The sequence below is a fragment of the Sorex fumeus genome, unplaced genomic scaffold (assembly GCF_029834395.1).
Source record: "Sorex fumeus unplaced genomic scaffold, SorFum_2.1 ptg000014l, whole genome shotgun sequence".
NCBI lineage: Eukaryota > Metazoa > Chordata > Mammalia > Eulipotyphla > Soricidae > Sorex > Sorex fumeus.
In genome coordinates this window covers 30,367,521-30,389,045 of record NW_026606071.1, presented here as the reverse complement: position 1 = coordinate 30,389,045, position 21,525 = coordinate 30,367,521, and the positions used below count along the sequence as shown (strand labels likewise).

General features: G+C 41.0%; 1 protein-coding gene across 5 annotated transcripts in view; it reads left to right on the top strand.

Moving 5' to 3' along the window:
• The first annotated feature begins 4,682 nt into the window (after positions 1-4,682).
• Positions 4,683-21,525, top strand: part of ERBB4 (erb-b2 receptor tyrosine kinase 4) — a 1,197,143-nt gene continuing 1,180,300 nt past the window's right edge. For all 5 annotated transcript variants that reach the window (XM_056111671.1, XM_056111669.1, XM_056111672.1 and 2 more), the window contains exon 1: positions 4,683-5,025. In XM_056111671.1, coding sequence (XP_055967646.1) covers positions 4,944-5,025 — 82 coding nt within the window. In that variant the 5' untranslated portion in view covers positions 4,683-4,943. The remainder of the gene's footprint in view (positions 5,026-21,525) is intronic.

Here is a 21,525-nt window from a genome sequence, read left to right as displayed (position 1 = left end):
AAAATCAAACAAAAAAATTATTAAGATTTTTTAAAAATTACTAAAAATAAGGATTAGTCCCAAGTGTGTTAATGAGTTGCTTCTGATCACAATATAACCTAGAAACATGATGAGGAAGAAAATGATGGGCAGGGCAGAGGGAAATTAGTCTCCAGAGTTACTGTAAAACACCTAGGAAAAGTTAATTGATTTATAGTTGCACTGTCACTGCACTGTCCTCCTGTTGTTCATCGATTTGCTCGAGCGGGCACCAGTAATGTCTCCATTGTGAGACTTGTTACTGTTTTTGGCATATCCAATACGTCATGCGTAGCTTGCCAGGCATTGCCGTGCAGGCAGGATACTTTTGGTAGCTTGCCAGGCTCTCTGAGAGGGGTGGAGGAATTAAACCCAGGTCGGTTGCATGCAAGTCAAACACCCTACCCACTGTGCTATCGCTCCAGCCTGATTTATAGTTACAGTCTAATTTTCTTTGGCAGGAAATATTTGTTGAAAAAATTGTATGTATACATAATAACCAAATGCATAAAGCAGGAAGAGCTAATTTGGGAAGCCTTTGAAACTGAAGAATGTAGTGAAATCTAAGACTTGAGACAAGTTAGGTACATAATGCAATATTAAACTTTGAGATCAGTGTGCTCCCATCACCAGTATCAGGTCTTCCCTTGAATTTTAGTAAGTTAGTAAATGGACAATATGAAGCAAATATGGAGAATTAGGGCAGCAACAAATATTAAAGAAAGCTCCATGTTGGAGTAACCACTCCAAATCCAGGGAGCCAGAAGAGAGCGAGCAGAAAGATGCCTGAAGAATATGGGTCATATGGAAATGAGTCTGGAAGAGTGACCCATAGAATCTTTTTCTTGTTGGGGAAGTTTTGGTGTTAACCTGGAAATACAAATAAAAATGGGAGTCACTTAAGAAACAAGGTGGTTTGAACAACTCAACCACAGGATGCATCAGAATATATTCTAGATGAATCTGGGATGTTTTGATTGCTTTCAAATGCATGTTTCATTTTGTCTTACTACAGCTTGATCTTTCTAACATAGAAATATAGAAAGGTCACTCTGATCTTTTTTCAAAGCCAATCATAAATGAATATAAACTCTTTCTTTCTCCCTGCCCAAAAATCACAGAAAAGCTATTTAATGGGACTGACTCTCACACAACCAATACTAATTAAATTATTTTGATTGGCCAATTTTAGTATTTTAACTGGTACAATGTAGAACAAGTGTGTGTGGGGGGGGGGAGTGATGGAGTGATGTTGAATAATGAAGACAAAAACAAATTAAAACTGTAGAACTAAAGAAAGAACAGTTAAAGGAAAAGGAGTTCTAGACACATAACTCTAGGTATTTATTCATGGCTTGCTAATAACGCTTGGATTACTCATGTATTTTTTTCAGTCTTCAAATAATAGCCGTATATTTAGTTGGCTCTGCTCATAGGAATTTATTATGATGATGAGGGAGAAATTAAAGCAATGACAAACCCATCTCTGAAATTCTCTAGCAAATTTGTTAGCACATCCTCTTCACATAAGGAGCAAATATTCCCTACTCCAGTGTTTGTTCTGATAACTCAGTGGAGATGACAAACAAAATGAGAGTGAAAATAGAATTATTTTCTTTTTCTTTTTTTGGGGGGGTGCACACCCAACAGTGCTCAGGGCTTGCTCCTGGCTCTGTGCTGGAGGATCACTCCTGGCAGCCTGGAATCAAATCCTGCTAGATCACGTGCAATGCAAGTGCTCTAACTGCTTTCTCGGCCTTTCAAAATGCTCCCAAAAGGTATCACTTTCCTCCTGAGCCTTTACTTCCATGTTCAAATTATTTGAACTAAATTGTAATCGGGTAGATTATAGGATGGGATATAGAGTGCTTTCATTGGGTACAACTTTTATCCTGGCTGGAGCGATAGCACAGCGGGTAGGGCGTTTGCCTTACAAGCGGCCAACATGGCCGACCCGAGTTCGATTCCTCCGCCCCTCTCGGAGAGCCCGGCAAGCTACCGAGAGTATTCGATATGCCAGACACAGTAACAACAAAGTCTCCAATGGAGACGTTACTGGGCCCGCTCGAGCATTTCACAGACCTCTGGACAGATACTCAACTTAATTCATATACAAATCATTTATTCAGTCCATTGGAGCCAGGTGAAGTGAAGTCAAGGTAGGACAAAAGGAAAACTAGAGACAGGTTGTGAATGTCGGGTGATTTCATTGGCGGACATATTTTTTGTGTGTGTGAAACAAAATACTGTTTCTTATTTAACTAATTAATGTAAGTTGACATCTCTCTGTTACTAATATTTATTTCAGATGCAATGGGTGAGAGTTCCCACCATGCTCTTTGGGCTGTAAAGAACTATATAATGGACCAGGTAGTGAAAACTCTCACAATGGACACAAGTAGAAGACAAGAATAATTTCCCCGCCTCAATCTAAGCCAAAATGTGCAATCTGTTTGTTTGGTTTTTACTACACAATTCCCATCTGAAACAAGACTTTTCAAAATACAAAAAAAAAAAACCCTTTTTAATAATGGAAGGACTCGTATGTATGACTTTATTACTTTGAGAACAGAATAGAACATTTTAAAAAGAAGTAGCTTTCGTAGAGGTGTCTGGGAGCCCTCATAGGCAGAAGGATATTTAAGGAAAGGGGCCTGAGAAGAAATGGAATGAAAGTTGAAGGAAAAAAAAAAGCCAGGAGGAGGATGATAAAAATAGATGATGGCAAAGAGCATTGCACCAGAGTTGTGTTGTAATCAGTACCACTCTGGTCAAGTCACCATCCGCTGCTCTCCTTTAGTTTCTCCAGGCCCTGAGCTGTGCAGGGCAAAACGGCAAGCTCAGCTGGTTAGGCCTCTCCTGGAAGCCCATTACTTTCTGTGGGCCTGAGAGAGTAAAGGCTCTAGGCTGCTATTTGCCTCAATTTGCAACTCTATGGAAATTCATCAGAAACAAAGCTACCCAAAGAAGGTGTAGGGGAGAATGCTGAGATCTCCAATGAAGGGTGGAAGGCACAGGGGAACTCCGTTTTTAAGCTCCGCTGCTACTTTTCTTTTATTTTTTAAATGTAGTTGCTGCTTCTAGTGAAACTGAAAAAGGAAAATAATTCATACATTGAATGCCTGTGTAAATAGCAAACCAATAACCTACTACCCGCGGGAGGTCTGGCTTCTGTCCAGGGGACGGGCTGCAGAGCTGTGAAAGGCAGGCAGGCATATGGACACGGATACGATCCCATCCCAGGATATTTCAGATAGAGAAATAAAAATCCAGAAGCTTCCCTGCTAGCGATAACCAGACAATTGGAGAGTGTGAATGTGTAAAGGGAGACCAGGGAAGGAATCTCAAGCCAGATCGGACTGTATAAGACCCCTAAAGCGTTGGAGGTTGGTTATTTCCGGGTAACTTCCTCAAGTTCTTTCAGCCCGAACAAGTCGGAAAAAGGTCTTACCCTTTGCTTTGGGGCGAGCATCTGTTTAATAAGAAGGAAGCCCAAGGGAAATCGCTCTGGAGGCCAAGGAAAAGTGCAAAAGACCCAGACAGCCTAGAGATCCCAGGGTGGAGCTGCGCCAGCGTGCAACTTTAACGTTCTAGTTTGCGAGTCCGTCCGCTGGGGAGGGTGGGAACCGTGGGAGACAGAGCCGAGTTAGGGAAGAGGAGGGGAGGACTCTCCCTCGTAGTAGACCCCTTAGCAAAGCAGCTGGGAAGCAGCGACCGAGTGTGGAGAGTGGGGGGCTGCTGGACGTCGACGGAAGAGGCTCTATTGTCTTTTCTTCAATTTCCAGGGGGGAGAACGCAAACGCAGTCTGATGAGCAGCGTCCCGCAGATGAGCAAGCGCGGGACGTTTGCAAGACCTGGCGTCGTTTTCTCGCTACCAATTCTTGGCTGCGAGCACCCTCGGGTCGTCTGGGCTCCCCGCAGACCAGCTGTCCCGGGCCTCTGTTGGCCTCGGGTGAGCCTTTGCGATTCAGCTTCCTCCGCCCCCAGCGGGCCCGCGCTCGCGCCCTGACAGGTGTTTTCCCAACTCCGGAGCCCGTCAATTTTGGGGAGTGGCGGAGCCAATCAGGGTTCCCGGGGAGGGGGTCGCGGGGGGGTGGGGTGGGGGGCGGGGCGGGAGGGGCGTGGCTAACGGGGCGGGGGCGGGGTTTGCGCGGCGGAGCCAAGCCCGCCTGGCTGCGTGGAGGGTTGTGAGCCGCCCCCCCCCCCTACACACACCACCACCACCACCTTTCCCCCCACCCCTCCGCCTCCTCCCCTCTCCCCGACTCTTATTAATTTCTCCGTGGGGCTGCAGCTGGAGACCGTGGAGCGTTGGAAATGACGCTCGGAGCTTTAATTACCGCAGCCGCCGGACAAGTGTGAGGAAAGCTGACAGGCAAAAGCACAGGCTGGGGAGCGAAGCCAGAAGCTCTCCCCCACCCCCCCATCCCCCCTCTTGGACTCCCAATTTGGACTGGAGGTGCAAGGAAACTGAAAAAGGAACCGAACAGAGCCCGGCTCCGGGGGTGGAGAGGCCGGAAACCTACCGCCTCTTTGCAATCAACTTTTATTTATTTATTTTTTTTTGGAAACCTCGCTTTCCCCCCCCCCCATCCCCTCCTCCCTTTTCTCTCTCCCCCCCCTTTTTTTTTCAATTTTATTGTTGACCAACCAGGGAGAGAGAGAAAGTGAGCCGGGAGAGAGCCAGCGGAGGCTCCCCGGGGCAGGAGCAGCGCAGTCGAGAGCCCCGAGCCCCCCGCGCACACACTCGAGCGCACTCGCACCCGCGGGCTCCCCGCCGGCTCGGACTCCTCGCACCCCGCGCCGGTGCCCTTCGCGCCGCTCGCCCCGCGCGCCCGTCCGAGGGGGTTGCCTTCGCGTGCCCGAAGGGGGCTATGCCATTTGGACATGTAATGGTCAGCACGGGAGCCGAGACTTGCCCACGATGAAGCTGGCGACAGGACTGTGGGTCTGGGGGAGCCTTCTGGTGGCCGCGAGGACCGTCCAGCCCGGCGCTTCTCAATCAGGTGAGTCGCGGCGTCCGGCTGCAGCTTCAGCTGTTGAACGCGCGGTCGCGGGCGCGGCGGCATCCGGAGGACACCCCCCCCACCCCGCGACCCCAACACCTCGGGCGCCCAGGGTCGCCCACCCGAGATCCCGCTCTCACCCCGGCGGGCACACCGCTCCTGCGGGGGCCGCCTTCATGGGGCTCGGGGTCACCCCTCTCCCGACCGCCCCGACTTCCCCGGGGGAGGTGTGCATGCCTTGGATTTCTCGGGGAGGGAAACGCCGCTCGCGCCCCCCCCGCCGACTCCGGCGCCCCCAGCCTCGGGTAGTGCCCTTGCTTGCTCGCGCCTTTGCGGGGAGCCTCAACCGCGGGATCCCCAAGGCTCGCGCCTGCGGTGCGGGACTCCCCGCTTCTGCGCTCACCGCTGTGGCCGCGGAAGAACTGAGTGTGTGTGTATGTGTTGGGGTGGGGGGTCGCCCAGGCGGGGCCGGCCGGAGCCTCGGGGGAGAAGCACAGACTGGGTGGACAAGTAAGGGGTGCCGTTCCGAGATGCGTGGCTTTGCACCTGCGTGTGCTGCGGGCGATCGCTTCAACCTCCCAGTGTACCCCGAGTCTTTGCGGGGTAGCCCGGACCAGGGGCGACCGGGCGGAGTGGGGGCAAGCGCAGCATGGCCCGGGAGACCCAGAATTCCGGGATCTCCTTGGGCGCCCCGGAGATGGAGCCCCAATAATTTGCGTGGAGCGTGCTTGCCTGACCTCTTGTACTTAAGATGATTATTTAAAAATAAATAAATTAATTAATAAAGCACCACCAGAGGCTTGACTTGGCGCAGCCCTAGAGCCTGGCCAGGCCGTCGGTTGCTGTGGCGGCTTGCGGGGAGTTTTTTTTTTTTTCTTCCTGGAGTTCAACTTGCGATTGGCCGGACTCGCTCCAACTTCTCTGTTGACGGCCCGACCGGCCGCGCGAACAGACTAAAGCCGAGACGGGCGCGGCAGAGCGGGGCGCGCGGCCCCGGGGTGGGAGGTGGGGGGCCCGGGCGGCTGGAGCCCCCAACTCCGCGTTCGGATCGGGTCAGGGTACTGGAAGGCGAAGGGGACCCCGCGAGGTGGCGCGGCGGGGCTGAACGCTCGGCGGCGGGCCCCGCGGCTTCCCCACCGCACCTGCGGGGCCCGGGAACCCCAAAGTTTCTGACACTTGAGTTTGCGAGCGATGGGAGCGGGGCCGGGAAAGCCTTGTGGGGGCAGAGACGGCCAGGGACACTGGCCTGGGGGGATGGGTGGGTTAGATGGGGGGTGGAAAGGCGCCTGGCGGGGAGCCGCGAGCTCTCCGGAGCGGTCTGGGGCCGGTGGCAGGACCGTGGGAGGCAGCCCGGGGAGATAAAAGCCCCCGGGAGCTGCGCGAGCGCGGGCGTCGGGCCCCCGGTGGGTGTCCTCCTGACCTCCTGCCGAAAAGCCTCGCGCCCCGGTTTCCCTGCTCCGCCCCCGCCGCCGCCGCCTCCCCCGCCTCGTCTCGTCAATAACAAAGTTACAATCCCCGGAGCCTGGCAAAATGACCTTCGCGTGGCACCCCGCGCGCCGTTTGTCCCGGACGTTTGCACCCTCCCTGATGACTCCGAAATTCTTCATGCATACCAGGTCCGGCGCTGCAGCCACCTCCCGAATTGCACCGAGACGGGATTCCAAGCGGCCTCTTAGCTACATCACACTCCCCTCCCCCGCGGTTTTTTTCTTCTTCTTCTCTCTAAATTAATTTCCCTGCCCATTCCTAGCCCCTTTCTAGTCCCCCCACTCAAAGGGTTGATTATGCACACGGACCCATTCAGAAGCAATGACGACTGCCACGCAGACTTAGCCCAGAGGAATTTCGACTAGGCGACCTACTGGGGTTTGGGGTGGAGGCGGGTGTGTGTGTATGGGGCAGGGGGGTGGGGGTGGGGGACTGTCTGGTGTAACCTCGGCCATGGGAGCTGGACTCGGGCTCCGCAATTTGGTTATGAACTGAACGAGTCCGGCAGCGGAGCTCTGGCCGAAAAGCCCTTTTCAGAATTTCTGCGAGGAATGTAATCCAAATTAGTTCTGCAGCTGTCCTCTTCCACGTCTCGGGCCACCCCGGCTCGCGCCCTCGCTCTTGGCCTCTCGCATCCCCTCCCCTCCCCCCCTCCCCGCCTCCCTCCCCCGGCGAATTGTCAGACCCACAAGTGAGCCCATTTCAGGCGCGGGGATTAGCGTGCCATTGTTGTTCTGTGGGTGACTCTGCACTTGAAATTCTGGGGGCACAAAGGCGAGCCTCACTAGTAGCCAAACACTGAGTGGTCTGGAGATGAAAGGGCCGCGCGCAGAGATCAGCTTGGGGCTTGCATCCTTGGTACCCTTGCAACTCGCAGGCTAAGGTGATGCTCCAGCGGGCACTGCCGCGTGCCCCCCTCGGGATTTAGGTATTCCCGGTCCCTCCCTCCACCCCGACCCAGCCACACTTGGCGGGGAAAGTTCATTGGATTTGAATTGTAATGGTTTGATAAAACTCAGTGACTCTGGGGGTGGAAGGTGGTTGGATGTAGGTTTGGTGGCGGTGGTTAGGTATGTGGGGCTCTGAGCTCCCCAAGAAACACATACTGCGTGTGTCCCCTCTCCCGGTTAGCAGGCAGTAGCAGTTTGGAGGAGTTTGTTTTGGTCCAAATGAGAAATTAAGTGCGGATAAGTAAACTAAGCTGCCAGAGGGCGACAAGATGTTGAGTGAATTGCTTTTAGATGAAACAAATTAAGGAAACGAGGGAAGACAATCTGCTTCTCGCATTATTAGACACGCTAGGAGTTCAGGGGAAAGTGGCATATTTTTGAAATGCTAATTTCTTAAGAAGCAGAAGGAATGCACCTTATTTACTGCTCTATGTGAATAGAATAAATATATGGCAAAGGGGAGGGTTGTGTAGGATAGATGTATGATATTTCATACAATAATTGTAACAGAAGATGTGTAATTTTTTTTCTGCTTGAAAAAAGAAAAATTGCTTTAGACAAGACAATATTCCAGTAATTCTGAAGGACTTTGTCCCATTGTCAGTGATTCATTTGATGTAGAATTTTTAGCCAGATGCCCTCTCTGTGCCAATTATAAAGCCATTATCACCGAAAGGAATAATCCACAAGATTTCTTTCTCAATGTTATGAATGAAATACAATCAGCATCACTCAATATCACTTTTGTACTGGTATAAAATATGCTAATGGATTGATGTGATACTTTTACATACCTTGATACATAACTGAGGAAAAAAAACTTCAGTTTCCATTTCTTATTTTGCAAATAACAGTTTTGCTTTTTGTTCTATAAAAAAGACTATATAGTTTTCCTGCTACTTAAGATACATAATTTGCGTTTGAGAAGCAAAGGTGAATAAAACTTTGTAATGATGGAATGGATGTTAAAGCTATCCCACCCCTCAATCAAATCTGTTTTTTGCACATATTTCTTGTAAGTACACTCATGAATAATACTATTACCTATATTTTCTTTCAATTTTTGAATTCTTAGGTTTGTATGTTCTTTTTAGATGTACTATTTTCTTTTTTTCCCCTTCAGGATGCTTCAAAATAAATGTGTGCCTCTTTTTGTAACTGCATTGAAAATCGTTAAAAATTCAAATTCTAGTATATGGAATGTTATGGTAAAATTGAATGACAGTTTCTACCATGATTTCTTGTCTTCTGAATTTTTTACCAGAAAAAAATGCATTAAGTAATTTTAATCATGCATGCAAGAAAGTCAGATTTCTTGAAAATCAAGGCACTTACTGCTTTATATATATTTTCATTTAGTTACTAGCAATACATCTTAATTAAGAAATTACATTAGAATATTTACCAGGGCACGCACTTCATGAAAGATTAACATACTTTCATTTTAACCTGAACACAGTAAGTTTGCATTGGCTGATTTTTTAGAGTTTGCATTCATTTGAGGGAAAATCATATTTCCTTCTTAAAGTGGATTCAAATATTTAGTATTCATGAGCTTTCATCCTTTGGTTCTTAAATAGAAGTACTATTTATCATCTGTCTTATGCATTCACCCTTTCCATTACTATAGATTTTTTTCTTTACATCTTATTATTTATTGAGTTTACATGTGAATATATATTTTTTCCCTCTACCCTAAATGCATTCTTTTTTTTTTGTCTGTCTTTCCCTGCAACCTGCCACTCAGCCACTGCAGGAGTCCTCTGAGGCAGTTTTGATTCTTCCTTTCTGATAGGTCTGATATGGCTGGTTTGCAGGACAATCGCAAACCATTCCATTGCTCAGATTTATCCCTAAAAGAAAATAAACAGGCATTAACCCAAGCATATCTAAGAAGCCTTAACTGCAAGGCCAAGTCTTTTCTACAACACCTCCCTCTTCCCTTTCTCTGTCCCTTTTTACCTCTTGACCAAAGGAGGGAGGTAGACAACTGCCATTAAAAATAAATAAATAAATAAATAAATAAATAATGTTAGGCATACAAGGAGCTGTGCTCTTTACAGATGTCTCTGAAACTTGATGGTTAGAACCAGCTTTAGATGAATGACTATGAGATACACATTTTAGACAATGAGATCTTCTGCAAAGTGATAGCATTCTTTGTGAGGCCAATTCTTAGGAACATTTAATAGATATTTAAAATTGCAACAAGTTTTGCTTTATTTCACAAATTTCTGCTGCTGGAGGATATCTAGGTGAAATTGGTAAGTGCCTTAAAACGTAAATGAAACAAATGATCAGAAAAATGCTCTGTTACCTGCAAACTGATTGGTTCCTGTTTTGTTTGCTTTCATCCTTTTGAGAGATATTGCTTTGTAAGAGATGTTAATATTTACATTGAAATTAACTTATACATATTCAAGCCTACAGCTGTTCTGCAAAAATTAATCGTCAAGTATGTTCCACGGTTATCTTTTGCAGTGATCTACTGACTAAACTATGCTGGATATAATTTAATTATATCATAAATATTTCTCCAGGTTAAAACATTTTAGAAATTCTATGATACTCATCTGACCATATGGAATGAAATTGCATCTTTATCTAATATCCATTTTCTCAATTATTATAAATAGTGGGTAATTGGTGTAAAAGCATTACTATTTATGATTTCTCATGCAGTTTGCTTGGTATTTAAAATGAAACATCTCTTTAATTTTTCTCTTTTTTTAAAAAAAATTAAAGGATCCTAAATCATTATTTCCTGAAAACTAGCTTTTCAGTGTAATTTGAAGGCAAGTTTAGCTGCCTTATTTTGTGGGTAAATGTTTCACAGGAGATGGTTAGGTACATTGTAGGAACACTTGCCATAGTTTCTTTGAAAACACTGAGCAATTTATTCCCTATCTTTGTATGTTTTATTGAGACCTATGGGGGTGGAGGGACAGGAGGGAAGAATGCAATGGACTCCCTTCATTATAGAGCAGTTTTCTGAAAAATTGATCTGAAGTCTTCAGTGATATTTTGACCCTTTTCAGTAGCAAGTTTCTTGATGTATTTTCAACATGTACACCTTTTAATGTAACAAGGTGCATTTTCTAGCAATCCATCTCTATGAAGAGAGCACCTACCTAAAGTTGTTTTTTAAAAACAGAGAGATTATCAATTTAAGTATTTATAGATAATGGACAATTTTCCCCAAAATACTACTTCTTAAATATTTTCTTTAGTTCCTTTAGATTTCATTGTCTGTACCTCGTCTATGTTCTGGGTACTGATAATTCTGTATTTATTAAATAAATGTAACTCTCTCCCAATCTTTTAAGGTTACTTTATTATTTGCATATTTGACACTCAATCTAGTGCTTTTATTAGTACTGATCTTTGACGAGAGAAGTGAGCTGTCACTTAGATGGCATTGAAGTGAAATATATGGGCATTTTTTTGGCCTAAACCTCAAGTGCTCTTTTGAACACACAGTCATTGTTTTACGTTTATTTTCATTTTGAATAAGGGATTTGTTCTGCAAACCTATTGCTTGCACAATTCTGGGGAATAGCAACCATATAGGATTTAATGGGAATGGTTCATGCCTGGGGTCTGGATAGTGGAGCAGGAGACATGCTGTTAAGTTAGGAGAGTTGGATTCTGAATATGTAATCTCTCAGTGATTCTGGGTTTATTTCTTGCCTCTGTTACTTAATTTCTTCCCCTCTACTTATGGTGACAAAAGGATACCTCCACAATTCATTAGAATCTTGAATTTTCTTTCTTTTTGAATGATGCAGATAGAAAAGAACATGTTTATGTTAAAAACTTGTGTTTGTCTAAAACCATTTCTTTAAAATGATTTTTATAAATGGCCTGTTTTTTCCCAGTGAATTTAGATCTGTAGTCATGGCACTCAAAGTAAGTGGAAAGGTCAAAGGAAGACAAAACTAACAAAGCTAAAGTGAAATGCTAGCATTGTGGCCTTCCCTTAAAGTTCCATGATTACTTTCTACTCTCTCTACTCTCCTGGGCTGGCATTTCCTAAACTAGAGTAACGACTAGAAACCACTGTTCCAATCCATATTGATCCTCTCATTTTCGTGTTGGCATTTTTACTTTTCTTTTGGCAGGGGGACATCCGGTACAGTTCAGGGCTTATTCCTTGCTTTACGCTCAGGGATCACTCCTGGCAGTGTTCACGGGATCATGTGAGTTGCCAGGGAATTGAACCTGGGTTGGCCATGTTCAAGGCAAATGCCTTACGTATTACACGTACTTGGCCTTCTAATATTTGGAGTAAGGAAACTGGGAACATAGGGAAATTAGCTCACAGAGTCATAACTCTTGAAGTCATATTACTTTTATTAACATTCGAAACAAAACAGCTTTGTTAAAACATGGTTCTGTCAAACTACAACCACCAAACTTTAAAGTGGGCTAGTCAAGATGACAGAGTGGGGAGTGTGGGAGGGAACTTGGGGACACTAGTGAAGGGAAGTTGACACTGGTGCTTGAACTTTATATGTCTTAACACTTAACTGTGGATAGTAGTAAATTAGGTTCTTTAATTAAAATTTTAATATTAAAAAAATTATTGGTATATCATAGGATTGAATATATCCCGATCACAGAATTTTAACCTTAACAGTTAGAAAAGGCAGTGCGTGTGAATATCTGTATATAATAGCTCCTTCAAGAGTTTCCTGTCTCAATTGAACTTCATGAAGATGACCAATGAAAAGACAGTATTGTGGGCTAAGGATATGGCTCAATGGAAGAAAGTTTGTCCCTTACACATAAGTCCTTGGATTTGATCCCTAGCAAACAAATTAAACATCTAATTTTATATCCTGTATTTATGTAAGGTTCAGGAATAAGTAAAGTATATTATAAAAAATGAACATCAAATTACTTGGTACCAGTTAGTTGGTGAGGACCTTATCAGATCCCCTGTCTCTAGTTTATATTCATCTTGAACCATTCCTTGGTTATCTTTACGGATGTCTTTTCAGGACCGCCTTCTTTCTTTAGGTCCCTTCTAACAGCATTGTTATGTATTTTGAACAAGTGCTTAGACTAAGCCTTCAGTACAACTCACTCTTGATGAATTTATTTCTACAGTACATTTGCCTCCCTTTAGTGATCTACACTCTAGATACAAGATGTGACCCTCTAGGCCTCTGACTGCACAATGCTGATGGAACTCTTTCTTTTTGTCACAGACTTCCCTCAAGCTCCAGAGCTTTTTTGGACATGACTAGCATTTTCATGGGATACAGCAACAGAAGGGAGTTTTCTTTAACTTCTTTTGGCAGGAGAGTCACTTCCTGTTATGAATTTGATATGAAAATGGACCCCTGGTAAAATATTAACAGAGACACCATGAAACTTCTGGTGCAACATCATTAAACTGCTCTCCTGAGAAGTAGCTCAGAATCGTTAGTGTTAATCACTTCATTTTCAGTATAACAGGGTGATCAAAGCATATAAAATACACCAAAAATATGTATGACACAGTTTCTGAATTCAAGGAGCTCAAGTTTTAGGAACTAAGGCTCTGTGAATGTTTGTCTACTTGTCATTGAGAATGGTCTAAACTTGTTAAATACAAAACATTGTATTGTGCGTTAAGCACTTGTTTATTTTCCTGAAATATCAGACTTGCAAATAATCAGCTTCATCTACTACATCTTTACCATTCTACTGACCTTTATTTATGTCTTATGTACATCTAGTGAGATGAATATCCATGTTTTTAAGACTTCAGGCTATAAGAGGGGATTGCAAATCTGATAAAAAGAAGCAAAAGGTCCTCTGGGGTATGCTGAAGATATCATTTGGCTGGTTAGAACATACAAGGGTGGCAATAGATTCTGGATTCAATAGATTCAAGGATCTCTGACTGTATTGATTATGGTTATAGCTGGTGCATACCTTCTGTGGCTCACACTTCAATTTGGTTTAATGAATAAGAATTGCAGCACCTGTGAACTTGTGTTAAGGTGAAATTTATATTATTTATATTATCCCCTAATTCAGGATGCGTCCTTAGCATGAAGAGAAGATTCCTCTCTAAGGTCATGGATGATAGTATTTATTTTGCTTTGGGCAGATTTGCCTTTTACTAATGTCCTTATTTAGAGCTAATTTCTATTCTTCACTGCAGTCTTTTAAGAATATGAACATTTCTTTTTTCTATAGTGACCTATGAAAATCAAACCAAAATAAAATAGGGTATTTTCTTTAGATACAGACTTTTATTTCTCAGAGTTTCTTTGGTCTTATCTTTAAGAACATGTTTTAAAAGTATTTTAAAAGGAAATCTATTGTATGCTTTGAAAATATATTCCCTGTGGGCCCAGATAGGTAACACAGGGGTTAAGGCTATGCCTTGCCTGTAAACCAAGTGTTTTGATTCATATAAGTTCTCCCAACCCCCAAAGCACTGTGAAGAGTGATCCCTGAGCACAGGAGGATATAGTCTACTCCTCAAGAGAAAAAAAAAGTGTAGGGGGGATATATTTCCTATAAATTTTATAATTATTTTAATTAATTTATTTTGGTTTGGGGGCCTTACCTGGCTGTGCTCAGGTCTTACTTCTGTTTCTAAATTTAGGGATCACTCCTGGTGTGGCAAAGGGAATCATATAGAATGGTGGGGATGAAGCCCAAGATTGGTAAGGCAAATGCCCTGCCTGCTGTTCTATTGCTTTCGCCCTCCTAAGATTTTTATTGATTTTATTAGCGTCTTGAAAATCTCAGAACTAAGTCAGCAAGAATTTCCTAACTAATCTCCTTGTTCAATATCATTGTACCTCCAAAATTGCTTTCTTATTACTGCTGGATGACTATTTATAATTTAAAACATTATTATCATAATTTCTGCTGTGTTTCTCAATGGATTCCCCAGGTTGAAGTCTCAAACCTGCTGAAAGCACCTTGTTTTCTTTCTGAATTAATGTCAAAAGTTTCTTAAGACGTATTCTGAGAACCAGGCTGAACTACCCAGGATTCCTTGATTATGCTTTCCCTATTGTCTTTGCTCTTGATGCCTTCTTTTCCTGGAAGTTATCATTCATTTAATGTCTCTGCCAGTCTAAATGGTTTAGTCTTTTCAGTTCTGCATTTTGCTATCCCTCTTTATGACATATTCCTCCAGTGACTACATCACCCTACCACACTTATCTACAAAATCTATCTCATATTTGATATGTAACCATACTATAGTTTTAACTTTGTAAGAACAATATTTTTAATACTTTGCAGGGACTAATGTATTGCCATATAAGTAGTAAACTATTTAAAAATAATTTTTAAATGAAAGAATAGCTACATTTGCTGTACCAATTTTGAGCTCATTCATGAATAGTTATTATTTGTAATTAAACCATATAGTGCACAAAATCAGTTCTTCTAAAATATAATAATTGAATTCTTAATAATAGATATTAGGCATGTTTATCCTGGAAATTCTTTTTTGCTTCCTTGGGCTTCCTAGGGTATTTCTCTCAATGGGATGTTTCAAATCACACATTATTTTTCCGCATTCCCATTTTTAGAATTTACTTATAACTTGGCACACAGTAATTCTGTTGACTTTATTTTTGGTGATTTAAATTTATGTAAATTATTACTTCTTCAATATGTAAATGATTTTAGGTAACAGCTTTTTATATGACCACTACATTGCTTTAAAAAAATCTATCTATGATTTTAAATTTTTAATTAGTTAAAGCAATATGTATATACTGGCATCAATGTATTTCAGAATTATGTTACAAATTGTGAAGTTCTGAGATGCCAACTTTTCCTTTTTTTTCAAAATGAAGTGTAGATCAAGCCAGTAATTATGATGGACAACACTCCTTAATATTAAATAATTTTTCCCAAGCTGTTGAGATGAATACTGTCAGTGAAATGCTAATAATTAGAAGAACTCCAAATAGAGTGTGGCATTTTTTATTTTTAGATCTCTGTAATGATATACAAGTATGCATATCTAAGATTTCTTATTGTTTCATTATCAACAATACAACATCCTATGGAACCACTTAAAATGGTTTCTAGAAAGGAAACACAACTGACATAAAACGTGACTGTGTTTCTTTTTGATGTTCTTTTAGATTATTTAATCTGCATTCTGAAAAGTGGGTGAAGGGATTCTAATATTTAGAGTCAGATATTCCCAGGGAAAATGCTCTTCTAGACATTTCTTCTCAAGTTGACATAATCTAAGAAACTGTGAGTCTGTATAAATACCTGGTGTGTGCTAATTGTGCCTTAATTTGTAGTGACCTGAAAGAATTAATATAACTTTCAAAATGATGTAACAATGGGAAAGAAATTAACTAATCAGAGACTTGGGCCTGAAGACCTTAGTACCTCTGTCTAAAATTCTTTGAGGAACAGCCTGATGGTTTGCCCTTTAGAATCCTGGAGAAACTTTGAGTTAGTGGTTATTGTTTCTTTCAGTAGATGAAGAAATGGAGTTCATATGAATTAGTATAAAGGGTGACTGCAACAGGTACCTGGGTCTGGTTGTACAATTCAGCATCTGCCCTGTCCTGCAGAGTCTGTCTAAGCCTTCTCAGTCTCTAAACTTCTTCCAGAGGTGAGAGCCAATGCTGCAGCTTCCAAGTTTGCCTCTGATGTACCTGCCACTTGGTACCAGAAGGCCTATAGAGCTCACCAAATGCTTTTGCCTTAAGGGCACACTGCTCTTTTGACTTTCCTTAGTGCAAAATGAGGAAACTTATCCAATGAATCTGTCATTTTAGGTGTCTTCCTAACACTCTGTATTTCTCCTTCAATATTGTCATCTTTGTATTGTATTTATACTTTGTATCGTTTTCTTGGTGTTCTATTCTTTGTATTGCACATTAAGGAAACCATCATTTGAAACTTGTCTTCATAAGAAAATAGCATAGTGGGTACATATCTAGGATTTGGGGACCCATATTTATACCACCTGGGGGAAGTACATTAAATATATATATAGAAATATAAATGACCATTTTGTGGAGCATTTAAAACAGCTCATGGTGAATATGATGTCTGAAAGTTATACATTAAGGAAATAATCTTGTCCCTCCACATTTTTTTCTTTTCTTTCCTTTTTTTTGCCTAATGTGCATTTTTGTTTGCTTTGTTTTGGGGCCATACCCATGATACTCAGGGCTTACTCTTGGCACTATACTCAGAGATTACTCCCGACAGTGCCTGATGGATCCTATACAGAGCCAGTGATAGAACTCTGGTTGACCTTGTTCTATCTACTCTCTAGTTTTTTCAGCCATGCCTGTGAATTTTGGGTCCTTTATGCTTTGCGTCCCTAAACCCATTTTTTTTTCAGTTTATATTGTTAGGGTCCCCTATTAATATGAAAGAAATAATTGTCTTGAGAAAAAATGGTAATGTGGAGTATTGTCATATGATAAAGTAGATGAATGCATAATTTGATATGATAACATGCTATAATATTTTTAAGAATATTTGCTTTGTAAATATGTCTAGGTATATACGTGTTTTATTATCATATTTTAAAATGGGTAATATAATATTTTTAAGTATAGTTGTATGATTTCAAAGGTTTCTTTGTGTTTTAAGGGACTGTACTTGTGCATTAAAACAGTATTATTGTGTAACTACACTTTGCAATATAGCTCGTTGAACTTTTAATTATTTTTTATTTAGTATGGATAAAAATCTATTTTTGACTTTTACACATTGGCTAAGTTAAATGTGGCCATTAAACTACAGTGAATATAATTGCTTGCTATAAATTAAACAGTACATCTAAATTAAAACTAACCTACAAATAGTTCAGATAATCTATATATTTTAATTAATACATGAACTATTTAAATAATAACAATATTTCAAGCCACACTATGCAAAAAGTAATACAGTTAATATTTCTTCATTTTTAAACTTCACATGTGGCCGTCTTTTGTCACTGTAATCTAAACATCTAATGGTATATTTAGAATTAATGGAAATTGAATTGATTAGTATTCATATTTAATTCTATAGTGACTATTTATGCTCATTTTTGAACTACAGGATAAAATTTTAAAGTATAAAAAGCTTCACGATAAATTGAAGTGGACAAAATATGCAACTGTTGGTGAAAGGGATACTCATTATTTTTTCTGTACTTACTATATTCCTTGTGACCAGAATTAGCACACCATGAGCCAGAGACAAAGATAAGACAAACAGAATGGCATGCAGCTAATTTTATTTAGCAAATTTAGATCTGATACATGCTATTTTGCTTCTACAAACTGACTGAGTCACTTTTTGAAAGGTGCAGATGTGGTTTGTCTCTTGTTGTTAAACATCCTTCACTCAACTGTTATAGTCTTTATAAAAATAAATGTTTCTTAATATTTTATTTCTCACTGGCATAATGAGCACTGCAAAGGTAGCTTTATTAATGAGAAAGAGAAAAACAAGAACATTTCAATTGTTCCAGGTCTGCAGAAAATAAAATATGTCAAAACATCCAAAGTATCATTGTTTCAAGGACATAATACTGTAGCTTTCAGTATTCAAGGATTTGACTACTTGCTAGTGAATCAGAAGTCCTGTTAGTTTATGATAATTTTATGATTTGCATCAGGTGTGTGGTTAGTCAAATACTCTGGAACTAGTCATTCCTCCGTTATGTATAAGTTAACAAAATTGCAAGGACTATTATCTGAAAATGGCTATAATTAAAGAAGGTCAAACACCTGAGCTTTCACTGTTAAAAAAATGATACATTCCAAAGAATAAAGTGTAGTGAATTTTCTAAATGATGTCACTTTTGTGAAAAAAAGAACTCCATAAAACATGAATTAATAATTCTGAGTTAATAATTCCAGAGAAAGCCAGTTTGTTCCACAGTTTCTATGTTGGGGATAATTTCTATAGTATCCCTAACTCTTTTCTGGTATAGTGAATTTTATGGGTTGGGAGAGTTATAATGTTATTTATGTGTATTTATGCCAGATCTTTGTCATGGCTCAAGACTACATGCTTCATAATCAAGCTGACTATAGAGAATTAGTCTCATATTCATGAATTGTTCATCTCATCATATTTTCAGTGGTTATTTCAAGGTTAATTTTTTTCAGACAGCTTCTCTCTTGATTAAGGTCTATAGTAATTGTTATATATGATGATATAGCAAATGATGGTTTTACACTAAAGATATCTTTGATTTCATACCAAGTCAAGATCAAATGCTTTCCAGTATTTCCTAAATAACTTTAATGTTTATTTTTTATTTCTACTCAGAGTGTAGACTTCTGTTTTGAACTTTCAAATTTTTTTCATACACATTTGGTAAAGGTATGGTTACAAACATATTGCATTGCCAGGATTAATATTCTGGTGCTACTTTCTTTTTGATTTTTGTATTTGCTCAAATATTGGAATGCATTCTTATCTGAATAGCCTTCACAGAGTCTTCTCTTAATAACCCCTTTTCTGACTTTTCCATATCAAACAGCCTACTAGTTCACACCTGGCACAATAATAGAGATTTTTGCTCTCTGCTTTTATATAGTCTGCGATTCATTCTGCTTTGTCTTTGTCATTAGAGTAACTACTTTGTGAATTTTAGCTGTACACATAATAACATTTTGCCATAAGTTTTTTTTAATGACAGTAACATGAATAGTATCATCTTGAGTTTGCCACACATAAATAGTAGTCATTTAGTAGAAGGTGTATTTCTTAGTTAAGTGGATAATACATTCTTCCAGTTCTAAAATTTGACTTGAAGTCTGTTACTTAACTAAATAGCTTAAAAAGCAATAGACAGGCTGATAGTAGTTTGAATGTTGAATGAGCTGGAAGAACCCCTTGAGTGAGACAGACTGACTCAAGTAAAAGAGATGCTCTGAATTTTTCTGAGAGTGGGTACAGTCCCAAAATCATCATAGGTATGGAGAAGCTGCACAACTGAGATGTCGCAGCATTTCAGTTTGTGCTTGTCATAATGTTTTTGTTAATAACTGCACTATATTTGTATACTAAAAGTCAGAATGAGCAGTTAACCGGCAAGGCGTCAGCAGTTCCACGCGTGTATATCAAATCACTGGAGACCAGGACATCTCCTTGGGGGCACCACACACACTTCATTTGCTAAGGACAAGGAGCAGAAAACATCCCATTTGAATCTTCTTTTTTTTTTTGGCCAGGCAATTAAAATATAATTTAGTGAGAGAAAATGTGAATATCGGCTTAATAATGATCCTCTCTGTAATGTGTCGGTGGATGTGTGATTTATTTCATTCTTTCCTCCGAAAGTCAGAGAAGCCCAGAGGACCATTGCATTTGAAGTCTGATTAAAGCCAGGAGAGATGCCAGGCGTGGAGAAGGGGCGGCTGGGGAAGGGGCCTTGATAGCTACAGAAGTCGGAGGGCTGTTACATAGAAGAGGGATTAGCACTGTTCTGTGTAGCTTCAGAGAACAGAAACATTAACAGCTGTTTGACATTGTGAGGGCTCAGATTTCCCTGGGCTACTCTGAAGGAGTTTCTCCCAGGGCCAGCTTCCCACCGTTGGAATGGTGTGTGCCCCGAGTGAGTTCATGTGTGGGGCAGAGAGCTCTGCCCTCACCACCTCTTCTAGGACACTAAGGAATGAGTGAGGCAGCTGAGGGACAACTGGCCAGTGATGCTGACAGTGGGTATTGGGTTCCAGGTCTTCTGTAGGCTCTTTGCCGCTTACAGATCTCCTCCTGTTCCCAAGTAGTTCCAAATACCTCCCTTACTTCTGAACATCAGAGGCCATGGGATGACAGTGTCTGTATGACTGCCTCCCTTCCTGGCGGTCAATGGATTGGTGAAATTTGAAATGATTTTTCACAGATGTTTTTTGTTTTGATTTCATTTAAAACATTATGTACTTAGTAGAGTCAAGCAGTACAAGCATGCTCGGCCCATTAAATATTCTGCTCTGATTTTTTTCTCCAGCTTTTATATTAGACACTCATACCTCTAATTCACAAGTTCTGTAACAGAGAAATGATTGTTGATTTAAAAAATAATATGGAAACTGGGAAAAATAGCCCATGATTCCCAGGGTAGGGGTGGTAGGCAGGGAGAAGGGCGTGGAGCATGCCTTATACTATGAAAGATCCTTAATTCAATCTTGTAGAAGTGAACCTTTGGTTTCCCTAGGACTATATGGGCTTACCTCCCAGTCCTGCTCCTCAAAAACATAGCAAAGTAATGCAGAATAAAAGAATGTAAGCGCAAATGTCTATATTTTATTCTATGTCTTTTTGATATTTATCTGTCATTGTACTTCTGGTTTATGCCAGCAAGTATTTTCGACTGCTGGAAGAAATTTATGACAAGGTATATGGCAAAGACAGAAACAGTGAAAGGGGCCACCAGTTTTGAATGGAGGATAAAGTGTTGATAAAAAATAGCTAAGGAGACAGACATGCTTCCTGAATGGAACTTAAAATCAAAAGAAGACAAAAAGTTGAAGGCATGGATGTCCCACTTTGTGACAAATAAAGTAGACCTTTATTGATCTTTGAAAACATTTTACTTCAAGATTCTCTTCAGTTTCTCTTCCTGCTTCATTTGTGTCTGTACTCTAATATACACTAAATAAAATGTTTTGCAGTGCGTGTGTATGTGTGTGTGTATGTGTGTGTGTGCTTGCTTTTTAACTATACTTTTAGGTTCTCCTAAAAGTATATCACATATATATTTAGGTTTTCCTGAAAGTATATCCCAGGATGCCTTATGAAAACTTTCATCCTGTGACATACTAGTCAGTCTCTTAAGTTTTTCTGATCTCTCTATATTGCCTACAATCTAGTTCCATTTTAATGCCTCTTCTCTAGCAAGGCTTATTACCATGTTGTTACTTTGATATACTTTTATGTTATACTTACATTTTTGACATACTTGGTAAGTTGTATTCTATTTTATAAACAGACTTAGAATGACAAAATTGATTGCTTTTCAACATAGACAACATTCTAATCATTCTCTTAGGCATTATATGCTATATTTGAGATGTGATTTTGGTTATTTCTATTTTAAAGATGCAGTGAGTGA